The 16305-nt window shown below is 30.7% G+C and overlaps 1 protein-coding gene across 3 annotated transcripts in view; it reads left to right on the top strand.

Annotated features, from left to right (window-relative positions):
- Window positions 1-10018, top strand: part of LOC112602369 (insulin-like peptide receptor) — a 47887-nt gene extending 37869 nt beyond the window's left edge. For all 3 annotated transcript variants that reach the window (XM_025350407.1, XM_025350406.1, XM_025350405.1), the window contains 5 exons: window positions 47-1485; window positions 5847-6138; window positions 6226-8763; window positions 8839-9336; window positions 9423-10018. In XM_025350407.1, coding sequence (XP_025206192.1) covers window positions 1059-1485; window positions 5847-6138; window positions 6226-8763; window positions 8839-9336; window positions 9423-9621 — 3954 coding nt within the window. In that variant the 5' untranslated portion in view covers window positions 47-1058 and the 3' untranslated portion in view covers window positions 9622-10018. The remainder of the gene's footprint in view (window positions 1-46; window positions 1486-5846; window positions 6139-6225; window positions 8764-8838; window positions 9337-9422) is intronic.
- Window positions 10019-16305: the final 6287 nt, after the last annotated feature.

The following is a 16305-nucleotide window of genomic DNA, read 5'->3' on the forward strand; positions in this document are numbered from 1 at the left end:
TTTCCATGATATTTTGTAATCGACTAATATTGTTTATTTTCCGCAGGACGAGTAAAATGTCACCTTCTCTCCGCACACCACCGCCGCTGCCATCGTCGGACGAAGCTATGAAATCATCAATATAATCCGAGTGATCGTGATTCCGGAACTTTTAGTCGGCGAACAAGTCGACAGAAAATCGTTAGGCCTCGGTCGCGGTGTTCGAAAATTTTAATAAAACGTATTTTTCGAATAACATCCATACCGATCGTCGTCGCGAGAGCATTACGTTTTTTCTGTTTCCGACGACAACCCCCTCCTCTGCCGTCAAACCATTACTCAACCAACCACCCCACCAAGTGGTCCGGTCGGTTCAGCGTTTATATTTTTCGGGCGGCGCCGCCCACTGCCGCCGCCGCCGCTGGAGAATCGCGTGCGGGCGCTACGATTTCCCCCCGTGACGCGTCGCGCAACAAGATGTACGCCGCCGCCGCCGTCGCTTTCGTCACAACGAACGTCGTCATCGCCACTGCTGGCTGCGCCGCCACAGCAGTAGCAAACGTCGCAGTCGAGTGTCGTCGGAGGAGTGCAGCGCCACGCGTTCTCCTCGGTTCGCGATGATCCGTGCCGCAGCCGCTGCATGCGTGCCATGTGACGTGTGATCCGGCCGCGCGGTAGTTCACACAGAAAAAATAATAACATTATTATTGTTGTTGTTGTTGTTGTTGTTATTGTTGTCGTCGTCGCATTAGAATATTTTTTACGATTTTACTTGCACGCATTCGGTCGAATCGGTTCGTTTTCGTCGTTGCGTCCCGTAAGAGAAATAACACAGTACCTCCTAATAATATCCTAATAATATTATATTCCTACCCATCAGTAGTTACTCGGGTGGGCACACTATTAGTTGATCGTATTCCTGTTGTCCTAACGTCGTTGACGTGTACCTGACAGACATAAACATAAAGGTCTGCAAGACGCAACAACCGTGGTGCTCGACGCTCTTTATTTATTATATTACACTCGCATTTTGACTGACCGATGAAGTACAAACGACCTTTGCTCAAAAAATAGTGTCCATGAACGGGTGGTGGATCGCGTTCGTGTGGCTGTGGTCGCTGTCCGTCGCGACCGCGGCTGTCGAGGAAAAGGTGTGCGGCAGCATAGACGTGCGCAACAGTGGAGACCGCCTGTCCGCGTTGCACAACTGCACCATCGTCCAGGGTTCCGTGCAGATCGTGCTGCTCGATGCCACCAAACCGTCCGACTTCGACATCAGCTTTCCGCTGTTACGCGAGATCACTCAGTACCTGGTCGTGTACCGCGTGGCCGGTCTGTACAACCTCGGAAAGCTATTCCCGAACCTGATGTTGATCCGCGGGACACACAGTCCCCATTTTCCGGGGCTGGCGCTCATGATCCACGACAACGTCGACCTCAGGGAGATCGGACTGTACAGCTTGACCAACATCACACGGGGTTCCGTGATCATTTCGAAAAACCCTAGTGAGTTTAAAACATCATGTACAAACGTTTTTGAAAATATATTTTCTTTTCTTAGGTAACTGAAGTTGTGTTACACAACAACATTTTTGGAAAAAAATGATATTTTTTCATAAATTTTCTATCGTTTTAATTTTATAAATTCTTACTGTTTTGAATAATAACATTCGTTGTTTATTTCATATTCCGAAGCAAAATATTATCTTGAATATTTTGATGCATAAAAAACAAATTTTGGAAAAGTAGTTTATCCGTTGTAAGTAATAGAGTTTTTATGAGCGGAATAGTAGACTGATTTATTGTGAGATATCCCTGTACCACTTAAGTGTGTTCGGCTAAACTTTAAATAAACATCTCGTCTATGATATCCTAGTAGTTATTGAAATAATGAGTGTCTTACGTTAAACGAATCACCCGATATAAACCACGATAAACTGCACTATTGTAAATTCCTAAGTATAAATTATACACGTTGGCCACGCTTGTCACATGGGCGCTATAATGATCGCAAATGTGTGTCATTATTCAAAATATTATTACAATTTTTGTTTTATTTTTTAATTAAGTAATCAAAAAACCCACCGTCACCCAACTACTATTTATAATTTTTGATTTCTGGTGGGTGAATGGGTGATAATATACGTAATTGACTAGGGAATTTCGAAGTATTTTTTCTAAGAGCTGAGGGTGCCTATTGTTGAACACTCTTAACGTGCACTCCCCCATTATGTGGATATCATTATTTATAATATTATGAGAGCAACACTTAGAAGGTGATTTGTCATAATTGATTTCTATCATTCATCCACTTCAAATTATAGGTTAGAAGGACTCCTCTCGTGATTGAATATTGATGCTATGATCTCGACTTATCGGTTTGTGAAATTAAATCCGGATTATCCCTGACACTGATACGATTTTATAATGAATTTTCAAGGATTATTAATTATAGGTATTAACACTAAATGATGATAAAACTCAATTAAAAAAAATCTTTATTAGTTTATAAAACTTGAATCTGCATTTGACTATTATTGTCATCGCCAGTATAATTGATATAATTATTATTAAAAAGTTGGAAATTATACTCAAATACCAATTAGTTTTTTAAAATCAACTTTGTGGACTCCAAAAATAAAATTATATACAATATGGCTTCCGTATCTTTATCATTAATACATCTGTACTTATTATAATGACATGTATTCTTATGTTAACGAAGCAATAAATTGTCTTTCATTTCATTTCACATAATATCTTCTTAGTCTCTCCGAACGAACAGTAAAGAATAATCTTCTCTGTATTTCAATCATTCTGGGTTTTAGGCTATAATTAGAGTAAAATTACTGGATATAAAATCTAAAGAAGATGATTTTATTTACGAGCGTAGTTACACGGGTTTTTATTAATAAATTAATTTTAATCCAATAGGTATTTACATTTCGTGTAATCTTTTAATTTGTTTTTTAATTTATATATTATTTTTCTTAAAAAAAAAATATTTAGGTACCGACTAAATCCAACAAGTAATCTTACTTTATTTTTATTCTGAAACCACAAGTGGTTCAAACTTAAAACACGGGTTTTTTCCACACTTCGGTCCATTTAGAGTCGATGTGTCGTTTTTTCATCAATCAAAAGTCTTTAAAACTTTCTATTATTATCTACTGTACGGTCTTTAAACATTTTTCAACAAATAAAAGATTCACCATTTTAAACTGAAAACAAACAATTAATTTATTAAAACGAAAAATCAACAAATTGTATATTGGTACAAAGCTTAAATATAAAAACGTGTCAAGGGTCATTAACATATTTATAAAGAGGGTACCATAAAAATAATTAGTTATTGAGCATTTAACAATAATCCAAATAAACCAAAACCGACAAAAATATTTGAAATAAATTATATTAACTTTTTTTACTTTAATTATGTAAACTGATTATTAAATGAAATATTATTCATTGAATTTTTGTAGTTAAATTTTTGCTAAATAATATTCTACTGCTTATAAAAGTTAAGCCTTAAAGATGCTCTTTGATCATGGTATTCCTCTAAAAGTTTTTAATTATTTTCAATTTCGAAAACGATCATTCTACACTAGCACTGGTTAAAAGAGAGTTAAATATTTTAGTATTAAAATTTTGCAAGCTTCGAAATACAATTTGAACTAAAAACTAACAAAATTAGTAAAATTTAATACAGGTTTACAGTTAGTAAATACAAAATAATAGATTTTAATTCTTACTGTACTGCCACATTAAATAATGAATGCAATTTAAGTACTAATGTATATTGTCAAAATCTTAAATTTCATATAGTATAACAGATAAGAAGATAAAGAAAAGATTATTATAGGTAATATGAGTAAACACTACAACACCCATATATTGATGATTATCACTTAAAATTATAGTTATTAGATAAATTTGTATTCAATAGATTGTGTTAAAAACAGATAAGCAATTATAAATTTATATAAAAATATTATTATCATACATATTTTAAATTTTGTATTTGGGGATTCTGAAACATTGATTTACCCAGGCTACCCCATCTTTAAATCACTTTCAAAAGTAAAAGGTAGACAAGTGATTACCAGATTCAAAATATTTTGTTTAAATTCATTTTTTACCAAACTATCTTATTATTCAATCATTTTATATTTATTTATTCTTTTTGAATAAATCCTAATATATTCTGGTTATTTTTTTAATAAAAACGCGTATATTATATGGTATTGATTTTTTCGCAATTGTATATTATATATAAGCATATTATAAATTATAACAAATACATTTTTGTGCGTCACGGGTTGACTGGTATATCTACTATTGTTAAAATTCCAAACTTAAATCATTCACCTTGGTTAATATATGTACATTATACATATATGTAAATATTTATTAAAATACACAAATCAGGAATAACGTATGTTTGTGGTTTTGAACTAAACGAGCAACCAACCGTCAAATTTAGGTATAGGTACTAATGTTTTATTTTAAAATTGGAATGCATATTATGTAATAGGTATTTTTACATAATACAAAATATTTAACAATTTAATATATTATACTTACAATTAGCGTTTGTTTAAATATTTTTTATGCATCTACGCGTGGTTACATCCAAACTTTTTTTTTTTAGAAGGGGGGAAGAATCGTAAATTTTTCATTAAACAATATTATTTTATTATACAGATATTATATACTTGTCGTTGTTACCGTTATCGTGTGTGATAATATTAATCCCGTACAATATATATTTTTTGGTGATAAATTTTTGTGTGTAAAATTAATATTAACACGGTTCGCACGATGTAATCTAATGTCCGAGTTTCTGGACGTTGTCACTGTCTATTATGGAATTATCATTTATCGCAAACATTATTACATTTTCGACAATTCATTAATAACGCAATTACAACCACGTTTGTTTGACTGGCAGGCCTTAAATATTTGCGGTTGCGTACAGTGCGATAGTTGTCCAGTACTGTCTGTGGAGTACAATATAGTGTCTAATAATTAATTGTTGTAGAAAACTTTACTTCGCCGAGCACGAAAATGACGCTTACGGCTACATAACTCGATTACCAAGTTTCATCTTGTTAGTTTTAATGATTCAGTGCATGTTTCTTTATTAGGTGTCTGGTACCTAGGGCGTCGCAAAGGGGACTTTTTAAAATTATGTAATCGACATTACATTTTTTACAATGGATTGTCCTGCGAAACCTTTTACTAATTAAAAAGATGCCCATAGAAATTAAATGTTTGAAGGGGCATTGTTGCGGGGCTGGCTGTGACTGGCAATAAATGTTGACAGAATTAGCCTAAGGTTTAAAAAAATTAAAATATTTTCCAAAGGTTGTGTAAATAATTAAGTATGTAAATGTGAAATTTTGGGGATGTTATGTGTAATTTTAAACGTTATAAAAGTTCAGTAATTAGTAACGAACGTCTTATGTAATATTAATTTTACTAAGTAATGTTATTTTTATATTAGTATATCAAATATTTACTTTTAGTGCCTGTCAAATAATTATCGATCAATACAATTTATAATTATGTACAATAAGTTATTTTAATTTGTTCGGATAAAAGTTAAAAACTTAATATTAGCCAGCCCCAGACATTATCCGTTTCAGCCGCAATATATATGTTTCATTAATTTTTTTTATGTAGGTACCTACATATATGTGTTTAAGATATTTGAAATCTATACATTGATAATTGATTTATGTTTACCGCGGTAAAACGCATTAAAACATTTGGGCTGTGGTGTTGCATAATATTGATTTTGTATCTAGAAATGGATCTGTGTGTTTTTTTTTTTTTTAAATAATATCTTTTGTTAATTTTTTTAGAATTATGTCATGCGACAACAATCGATTGGGGCCAAATCGCCAACGGAGTGAGTAACGACATTAACGTGATTAGCAACGACGAACCTATAAAATGCAAGGGATGCTCTAATATTGGTTGCCCGGGAGACCTGTGCTGGTCACACGATCCCGTCCGGTGTCAGTACGGAAGATTGAACGGTTGCCATCCATTGTGCGCTGGGGGTTGTGACGAACCGCACTCTGCCAGGCATTGTTTTGCGTGTACTGCGTACATGCACAAGGGCGAATGCATCAGAGAATGTCCACACGGCCTGTAAGTGATGTTCATGAAATCGGTGTTAAAAAAAAAAATAAAAATAAATAGCTTATTGATAGATCCTGTTTTTATTTTTGTGTTTAGGTATGGTCACATCAGGTCGTGTTTGACCGCAGAAGAGTGTTACAGTTTGCCGGTGAGCAGAGAGGAATCGACACCGGACGATTTGAACACATATTACATCCCGTTCGAACGTGTTTGTCGCGATGAGTGTCCGTACGGATTTGAGGTGACGGCCGACAAAAAAAATTGTACCCTGTGCACGAAAACGAGATACGGACACTGTCAGCGGAATTGTAATAGTTTCAAGATCAGCGATGACATGTTGAGGAAAAACTACGAATATCGTTTACACACCAACTGTACAACGATCAAGTCTCTGGAAATCGAAGTCAAGTACGGCACAAGTGAAGAAGTAGAACGTCGACTGGAAGAATATATTGGCAAAGTAGAAGTAATTTTAGATCAGTTAAAAATCATACGGTCGTATTCGCTGAGCTCTTTGAATTTTTTGCGAAGTCTGTACGAAATACGTGGTGAAAATACTGTTAATAAAATGGCTTTGGTGATACGTGGCAATAAAAATTTACAAAAACTATGGACCAACAGTGAAAACGAGACTCGCCCCGTGAAAATATTGAACGGCACAGTATCTTTTCATTACAATCCAAAGCTATGTATGTCAGAAATATATAAATTTGGAAATTTGTCTACACTGCCTGCATTCTCAGATATAGAAGTGTCAGTTATATCTAACGGCGATCAGTTCGCATGCACTGTTTATTATTTACAAGTAGAAACCGTTAAAATTGAACCACAATCTATTGTGTTACAAATGCACAAACCTGTAGAAGCAGATCATTTGGAAAGGTTTCTTGTGTATTTTATCGAAGCATCTAAATGGAATGAAACTATCGAAACAACTGATTGCGAAGATTCTAGTTGGAAAATTGATGATATAAGTTCAAAAAAAGTTTTCAATGACACTGAAATTTACCATGTCATTACAAATTTAGAACCAAACACGGAATACATTTATTACGTAAAGACTTACACGATTTCTTCTAAGACCAGTATGAGTAGTGTATTTCGTAGTAAGACACTTCCATCAAAGCCATCTGCTCCCCAATTCTTTGCTGCTCAACCATTGTCTAGTTCTGAAGTAGAACTCACATGGAAAGCTCCTTCACACCCTCACGGAAAATTAGTCAAATACATAATCAAGGGAATTCATTTGACCGATGACCAGGCCATTTTGGATGAACGTAGCTACTGTAGAAACAAAACGATCAATGGTAACGGCATAACTCACAAATCCATCTCGTCATCTATTGCACTATCTGATGATACATGTGAAAAACAGTGTGAACCACAAAAGAATACTGTTAACAATATATGCAACACTTTTGAACATGGCATAGACTTAGATTTAATTTCATTGAACAATCACAGATATACATTTGAATCGTGCAGTAGTAATATTCTTAATATATTTATTAATTCAAAATGTTTGGCAATGCAAAACAATGACGACACCATTTTTCCAAATATTGTAAATGAAAACTGTACAGAAATGTGGTCAGTCAGTAATATATTGAACAATGTCACGCATAAAGATGGCAGCTCGTCTTATTTCCAGATACAGTTAGATGAAAATGTTTCATCGCTTAATCTTACTAACCTTAAGCATTACAGTCAATATTTGCTATCCATATTAGTTTGTAGAGAGGTGGTTAAACAAGAATTAAACCTAAGTTATATCAATTCTTGTAGTCAAGAGACACTAATATCTTTCCGCACTTTGGAGAATAAGCAGGCAGATATTATTGATAGCAATAGTGTACAGGACAAAGTTGTGAATAATCACACTGTTATTATATCTTGGGAGCCACCAATTCTTATAAATAGTATATTACATAGTTTCCAATTGGAATATAAGCGATTAGATGCGCTTAATTATGTTTCTGTGTGTATTACCATGAAGGAGTACGAAAACAATGGCCGATCATATGTCTTCAAGAACTTGCACCCTGGTCTTTATCAATACAGAATCCAAGCTGTTTCTTTGTACAGACCTGGACCATTCACTACTGTGAAAGAGTTTAATCTTCCATATCCAGACTCATTTAATAGTTGGAACCTTATTTTCATAATTTTCATTTGTGGTTGTTTATTAATTTTATTAACAGTATATTATATTCGCACACACTTTAGTCGTAAGATTTTGGAACGTAATACCATGTTTAATTTAGCCAATAATCCTGGCTATGTCGGTATATATGTTGAAGATGAATTTGAATTGCCTCGAGAGGACGTGATTATACAAAAAATACTTGGTAGAGGGACATTTGGCACAGTTCACGAAGGCCTGTTAATGCCTGATTCTATACCATGTGCTGTAAAATCTGTAAGCAAGACAAACTTCTTGAGATATCATGCAGAGTTCTTAAACGAAGCAGCTATAATGAAGAAGTTCAGCGAAGCATATCATATAGTGAGATTGCTTGGTGTGGTGACTAAGACCCATCCACCACTACTGGTGATGGAACTCATGGGTCGTGGCGATTTGAAAAGTGTATTGGTAAAATGCAAGAATTCTGATGATCCACCTCCACCCAACAGGTAAAGATTTGTCTATTAATTTTTTTCTTTAGACATTTATTAACACATTCTTATGATTGTTTGATTATTTTTCAGATATACTATCATTCGTATGGCTGCTCAAATAGCTGATGGTATGGCATTCTTAGAATATAATAAATTTATTCATCGTGATTTAGCAGCCCGAAATTGTATGGTGGCTAATGATATGACAGTGAAAATTGGCGATTTTGGTATGAGTCGACAAATATATAATGGTGATTATTATCGTAAAGGAAATAAGGGTGAAATGCCTATACGGTGGATGGCTCCCGAGAGTCTTAGTGAAGGTATATTTACCAGTCAATCAGATGTCTGGAGTTACGGAGTTGTGATTTGGGAAATGATGACGTTGGGAGCGCAACCCTATTCAGAAAAGAGCAACAATGAAGTCATGGCACACGTGCTTGACGGAAACTTACTTAACTTGCCGATATTTTGTCCTGACGTGTTGGCTGGTATCGTTAGACTATGTTGGAATTGGACTGCTTCTCAACGACCAAGGTTCCTAAAAATAGTAGAAACGCTTGATGTTTATCTGGAGGATGATTTTAGGTTAATTTATTATAAATTATTCACTAATTAATTATATTACAAAATTACATATAATTTGTTACAATACTTTCATTTTCTGTTTATAGATCAGTTTCATTTTATCATACACGCGGTATGCATAACGAATCGCCTGCTGATCATTCGTTGATGTCACCATGTACAACATACGAAGAAGATGTAGATAATGAAAGCATTTCTTTTGAAGGTGGTGACACTGTTGCTGTATATAGTGCGTTCGATGTAGACAAAAATAAAATGAGTAATGGTCATTTATCGCCAATGTAATTTTTAGGGTTAAAAATATTTAAGTGAAAATCAACGTTACCAGTAAAGTCTATTTAAAAAAATAAGTGTTTTTTTTTTTTTTTTTTTGTTTTCTTTATAAGTATTGTATAAGCGGTTTACACTTGTCATCCATATAACTGTTTTTGTAGACTATTATTATTTCGTTGTTAACTTTTTTTATATAATTTAATATTTTGAATTTTGATGTTTATGTTGTAGTTTTATTAAGAATTTGATTTACATATTTTTTTTTCATACCACCTCACATGTATAAACATATTGTTCTAGTTTCTAGTCAGCGCGTGGAAATCTTATTTCTCCACCGTCTGTTTTTCATTTTATTATTATCTTATTTTATTATAAATTTTTACATGTCATTACAAAATTAAAAAACATTAAATATATATTGTCATATAATTACTTTTTTGGAACTATCTGATTACTATTTAAAATATTTTTTTTTAATATTGACCTAACTAATATTTTCAAAAAAGTATTTGATATTAAATGAGCATATATTTTTAGAAAATCATTTTTAAATATAAAAGTTTCAATTACATAAAATGGAAATATATGACATATTGTCTCACATTTTTTAGAAAAATTCAGTTATATTAATTATGTGATTGTAATATTGTTTATGATAAACATTTATAAAATTGTATTTTAGGTAAATTTTTATAAAAGGTTGATATTTGTCCTCTAGTAAAATTATCCTTTTCATAAGTGTTTACTAAGATGTTCTTTTAATTTAAAAACTTACCAAAATTGGATCTCTCATTGTCAAAATGTTTACTTATTATCATAATATTTTTACCTTAAAATAATGAGGCAAAGTTGTTTGATATTTAAATATTGCATATTTGCATATATTAACTAATATTTCAATATTGAATTTTGATCAATAAATTTGAGTTACATTTTTACTGATCATTATTTTAAAGTGTTTAAATTTAAAGAAATAATAAATTTATAAATATATTAAACTATACAATTTTCATCTAAATAAATTTGAAAGAATATTTTTTTTTTTAGCCAAATGTGTTGTTTGATGTGGTAATGTATAAATAATGTTTGTGTAATGTAAACAATTTAAAAATGAAAAAAAAATATATTTTTTTTAATATGAATTTATATTGTGATATTTCATAAATATTTCAATGTTGTACTTTTTATTTAAATTACTTCAAAGCCAATAAAATACATGACTTCAAGAGTGTTGGTTTTTTTTACTAGTCATATAATTGCTTTATATGTATCTAGTTTTTTTCTACCTTGAGAAATACTAAATTATTATTTTTGGTCTATGTTTTTAATAATGTATACTATTGACAAAATGTATAAAACAAAAATAAAAAATATTCAATACCATTACAAATCAAAATATTTTCTCTAAGAGAATGTCTACCAGTATATTATTATGTTGACTCATTTTTACAGATACGTGAGCAGCAAATTTTATGTTAAGAAGAATCTGTTTTACTTTGTTAATAGTTACTTTTAACAGTAGAGTTAATTTATATTAGTCATTATCACATTGGCACATCTAAGGGGGGGGGGGGGAGACTTGTGCTCTCAAAAACTAAAACAAAAGCCTTACTATAGTTATATTTTGAAATAAAGATTGTGATAAGAACCAAAATACTGTACCTAATGTATGAGTAGGTACCTATAGAGATTTTAGGTGTACAGAGGTATTATAATTCTTTATAACTTATTAGTTATTATGTTATTATATACTAAAATTGTTTAGTTTATTTAATGTTGTGTTAATTTAGATCACAGATTCGTAGTTTATAACGGTACAATATTTTATAGTAATATTATATTATACATTATTTAAATAATTTTGAATACAAGGCAACAACTTTTTTCTTAATTTATGGCTGGAATGCAGGATGCGGGATGGTCTGTGCACACATTTATCGACTTAATACACTTCTAATAAAATATATTTTCAAAGAAATGCGATTTTTTAAGACATATTCTCTAACTTTGTACGCGTTTTCGTTTATTTTTGTCGTTGAGAAATGTAATCATCTAGTTGCTCCATTGAAAGCTATTCCACGATAAATCATAATGTTTGCCTTTTTTAAGATGCGCGTTGGACGAACAATTAAGAGGTTAGAAAGTAGAATGTAGAATATTTTGAAACATTTATGACTAAAATAATTATTTAAGAGAATGAATTGTACGAAAGGAATAATCAAACATCAAACATCAAACCGTTTAACGATGTTTGCACTATGGCATGACTCGCGGACTGTGGTTATACTGCGTCTTGCATCACACATTCATCAACGAACAGATGGCGTAACTGTTATCGTTCCACGCTACTGTTTTCGTCTCGAGCCATTCTAACTTTACTCTTTGTCTCTTTACGGATTTTGGGTCTCGCGCCACATATCGTGTGATACATGAAAAATAAGAAATTAGAAAGATACTTTCGGTAGGTGGTATATCTTGTGGAGGAAGGTACGTCTTACTGTGAGAAAAAATATTGGGAAAGAATGTAACCATTTTTCCATGTACACAGAGGCGTATTTATGATTTTGGCGGCCAAGGTGCAAAAATAAATAGATGCCCTTTAAAAAAATTAAAATTATTTTTCTTCGGGGAGGGGGAGAGAAGGTCATTAGATAAAAAAACTTTTAAATTACTAGCGCAGCGCCCCTTTTAGAGACTTACAATTTGGCGCCAAGGGTAATTACCCCCACCTCTAAATACGCCTCTGCACGTACAGCTGTTACAGGTGTCGATTGTCGAGTGTACATTGTCATTGGGTAAATGATCATTGTGCAACCTTCTTTGATCCACGACCCCTCAAAATTGTATACATAAGCACATGCATATTACGAGAAAAATTTGAAATCGGGCAAACCTCAAAAATGCCCTCCTAGCAAAACGCGAACTGTCCACCACTATCGCATACTTGGGAAAAATTTCATGTTTCAGCTTTTACAGCAAATACAGTTGTGACCAACTTCATTTTTGAGGTTGCATGTGCCATGTGCAATGTTAAATGTAGGTACAATATTCATTATATTCGAATAAATCATAAATGAAACGGTTGATTTAGGCAATTTGATACTAATTATTAGATTTCATTAATCCAATATTGATACAAAGACAATAATAATCAACATGATGTAATGTATAATATTGTTTGTACAATATGTACGTCATATAAATATATAATCAATGTAATGTAGGTATGTGTAAAATTTGAATTTAATAATAGATCACTGTATACTATAAAAAGATTCTGAGTGAAGACTGTGGTCTTACATCTTATATTAATTTAGTTATTACCTTGAAAACGTGACTATTCCATGAACACTTTTTTGAACTATATCATATTAATTAAATTTGTTGTTGTTCATTTAAATATCTAAATTAATCCAAATTTGATATTGAAATGTTTAAAAAAAATTACGTTTATGTATTTTTAGGATTTTTGTTTTCAGTATGGACGTTATTTATCGAGTTCATAATTCATATATGACGAAATTTCTACTACATTTTCAAGAGCTATAAAAATTGAACATTTTATACATTAGTAGTTACAAAATGAATTGTATATTGTTGTGTTTTGTCAAATTTATTTAAAATTTGAACACAATTGTAAAAAAAAAATCATGTCTATATATTTTGAATATTTTTAAATTTCTAAAAGAGCAACTTATGTGGGTTATTACATTAAATTTTCAACACATAATTTTTGTTTTTTTATTTTTTATTTAAATTAAACAATTTATACAAGTTGTTGCAATAACCTTATATACTAATTGAGTAGGTTAGACAGAAAGGCTTGATAGGAGAAGTCATTCACTGAGGACAAAAATAAATAAATAACTAAATTATATTAATGCCTATAAATAGTTTAAATTCAAATAAAATGAAACTTGTATTAAATAAAGGAAATGAAAATGATGGAATATTTCAGCTTCTAAATTTAATATTCTTTTTATTAAAATTATTATTATTTGTTTATACGAATGTTCAGTTACGTTAAAATTTAAACTTGAATAATTCTTATAAAAAATGAACATCAATAAAGCAATTTGCTTTAAAATTCCATCAAAATCAATTTTATTAAAAAAATTTAATAATTTTTAATGACAAAAATGATTTACAAATGTTCTTGTTTTTAATGAATTAGTGAAAATTTGAAACATAAAAATTAAAACCACATGGTGTTATGGTTAGGCTATTTCTATACACTATTGCATTATGTCAGTTTATTAGTCTGGCATGGAAAAATACAAAATATTTTAAAGAATATCTCAACACTAAAATTGTAAATTTAATGATTTAGTATTGTAATCAAAATAATGAAAAACGTTTAAGTAAAAATCTAAAATTAAAAAAAAAGTTATAACAAATAACTGTGGGACGTCTATAGCTAAAGATTGTACACTGTGTACAGCCGTCTGTGTATTATGTGTAGATGCTGCTTAACTTACACAATAATTTCAATTACTTACGATAGTTTTTAAAATGTTATTTTTAATTTTACGTATATTTATGTAATCATTTGATAAGGAATCGTGATTTTACGTGTGAATATCCAAGTTCATCAACATTTAAACTTCAAATTCTCATAAAAAATAGGCTACGTGAAGCTAAATTTATTATCAAACGCGCACTTAAGCAATTTAAGCATTGTTAAAAATAATATAATATAATTTATTTAGGCATGAACAATTAAATTTATTATTATATCATATCAAAACGTTTTCTTTACATATTACGCTAATAAATTAAGACAATGTTGTAGGTATCCACGTGTTTTGTCTCCATTTTACTAACGAAAAACATACCAAATTGTATGTTAAGTAGTTCTAATTTTGTGATGTTAGCTTTAAATTTTAATAACAGAGTAAAGTAGCTTATTAGAAAACTTAAAGTTATGAACATTATCTGTGTTCCGGTGTTAGTTTTCTACGATATTTTAATTATAAAGCCAGTTATGTGCATTTTTAAATTTCAATGTTTTACGTATTTATAACCCGCTTAAAAATTGTAATATTTTTAAAAATCAATAAGACAATATAGATAATATTTTTATCTTTAACGGTAAATAATTTACAGTATTCAAAGTAAAAATCAAAAACAAAATGATATGGATAAATGAAAGTTACCCATTAATTTGCAGCGTTAATCATATTTAGTTGTCTCGAAAATAAAGCAAGATCACACAGCAATCACGGCGCTATCAAAATTATTTTTAAAATTAATTAATTAACAAAACAGTCGAAATTTGTATAATTGGAATAGTATCTGAAGTAGGAGGCTTCATCCACCTTCATACCCCCTTAATTTTTTTTATATTCAACTCTATGTATTTTATTTTATGAATCCTGTATCGATCGTTATAAAATAGAACCTAACTATATTATTATTTGAGAATATTTAAACCAAATTTGCAACAGCTCGCAAAACAACAAGTAGTTTTTATTTTTATTTTTTGAGTGGAAACTTATTTGTTTTTATACTCTAATAGGATGATAAAAATGATGGATGCATTTTACAAAATAACGATTTGAAAATGCAATAAGTAATAAAAATAAATAACCTGGTATTATAGGTATGCCATTATAGTTTTATGAGTTTCTATTTCGATTCACTTTGAATATTGTACGAAATAAGTTAATATTATGAACATTTTTTTTCGGTGATAGCCTATTATATATTTTTCAGTGAAAAAATATTTATCGGTAAAACTGTTTATTTTTACCAGTTATGATTATATACAAGTTAAATCTTATACTACAGTATTCAGTGTAAAGCGTCATAGAAGACTTAAGGACGACGTATACGTTGTATATCCATTTAGAATACCGACATTTTAATTTGGTGTAATTATAATAAAATAAAATACTTTTTTTTTTTAAATTCATATACAATAACATAATATAGGTAAAAAGTATTTCATTAATGTTTCAAAATCTTTTTTATTGTTTTATCATTCTTTTATAATAGATCATTGAGGGCCACGCGCGTGAGTTGGCAGTGTCCGGCGTTATGGGTAAATTTAGTAAACATCTAAAATATAATATAAAAATATAAAATAATATATGTTTAAATATGGGTCTATATCGGAGTTGTTTAATTTTGCTCGGCGCAGTGTGCAGGGGAATCGAAAAATGGTCGGGGTTATAGTCGCGCTATGTGATATACGAGTATTACGTCCCACCGTTCATATTTTTGTTTGATATTGTAATTTTAAGTAACTAATAATTATTGTTATTTATTCTCAGTTATTGAAGCGCGTCATCGATTTCCGCAAACTCGTTATCGTGGTTAGTTTTTAATTTATAGTTTGTTTATCTCTGGTGTGATATTGTCTAAAACGAGTATTAATAATATTGTCATTATTCCTGATTTATTTTTTTCCAACGTTTCCATGACTCTAAAGACTCACGTCTCACCACTGATTGTTTTAAACTTAAATTATATTTAATGCATATTGTTAATGACAAAATCGTTTTATGCGTATTAAAATACACTTTAATTATTCACAAAATAAATTATAAAAACACTTTATATTACATAATAATATAATGACATAATGTTAAGTGTTTTTTAAAATAAATTTTTTTTATTCTGTCCCGCATCGTTTTGATCTTGTGAAGACTTAAATATTCTTTTTTCTTTTAAAATAAATCTGTATAACTTTGT

Source organism: Melanaphis sacchari, unplaced genomic scaffold, assembly GCF_002803265.2.
Source record: "Melanaphis sacchari strain LSU unplaced genomic scaffold, SCAv2.0 Contig86_pilon_pilon, whole genome shotgun sequence".
In the NCBI taxonomy this organism is placed as follows: Eukaryota; Metazoa; Arthropoda; class Insecta; order Hemiptera; family Aphididae; genus Melanaphis; species Melanaphis sacchari.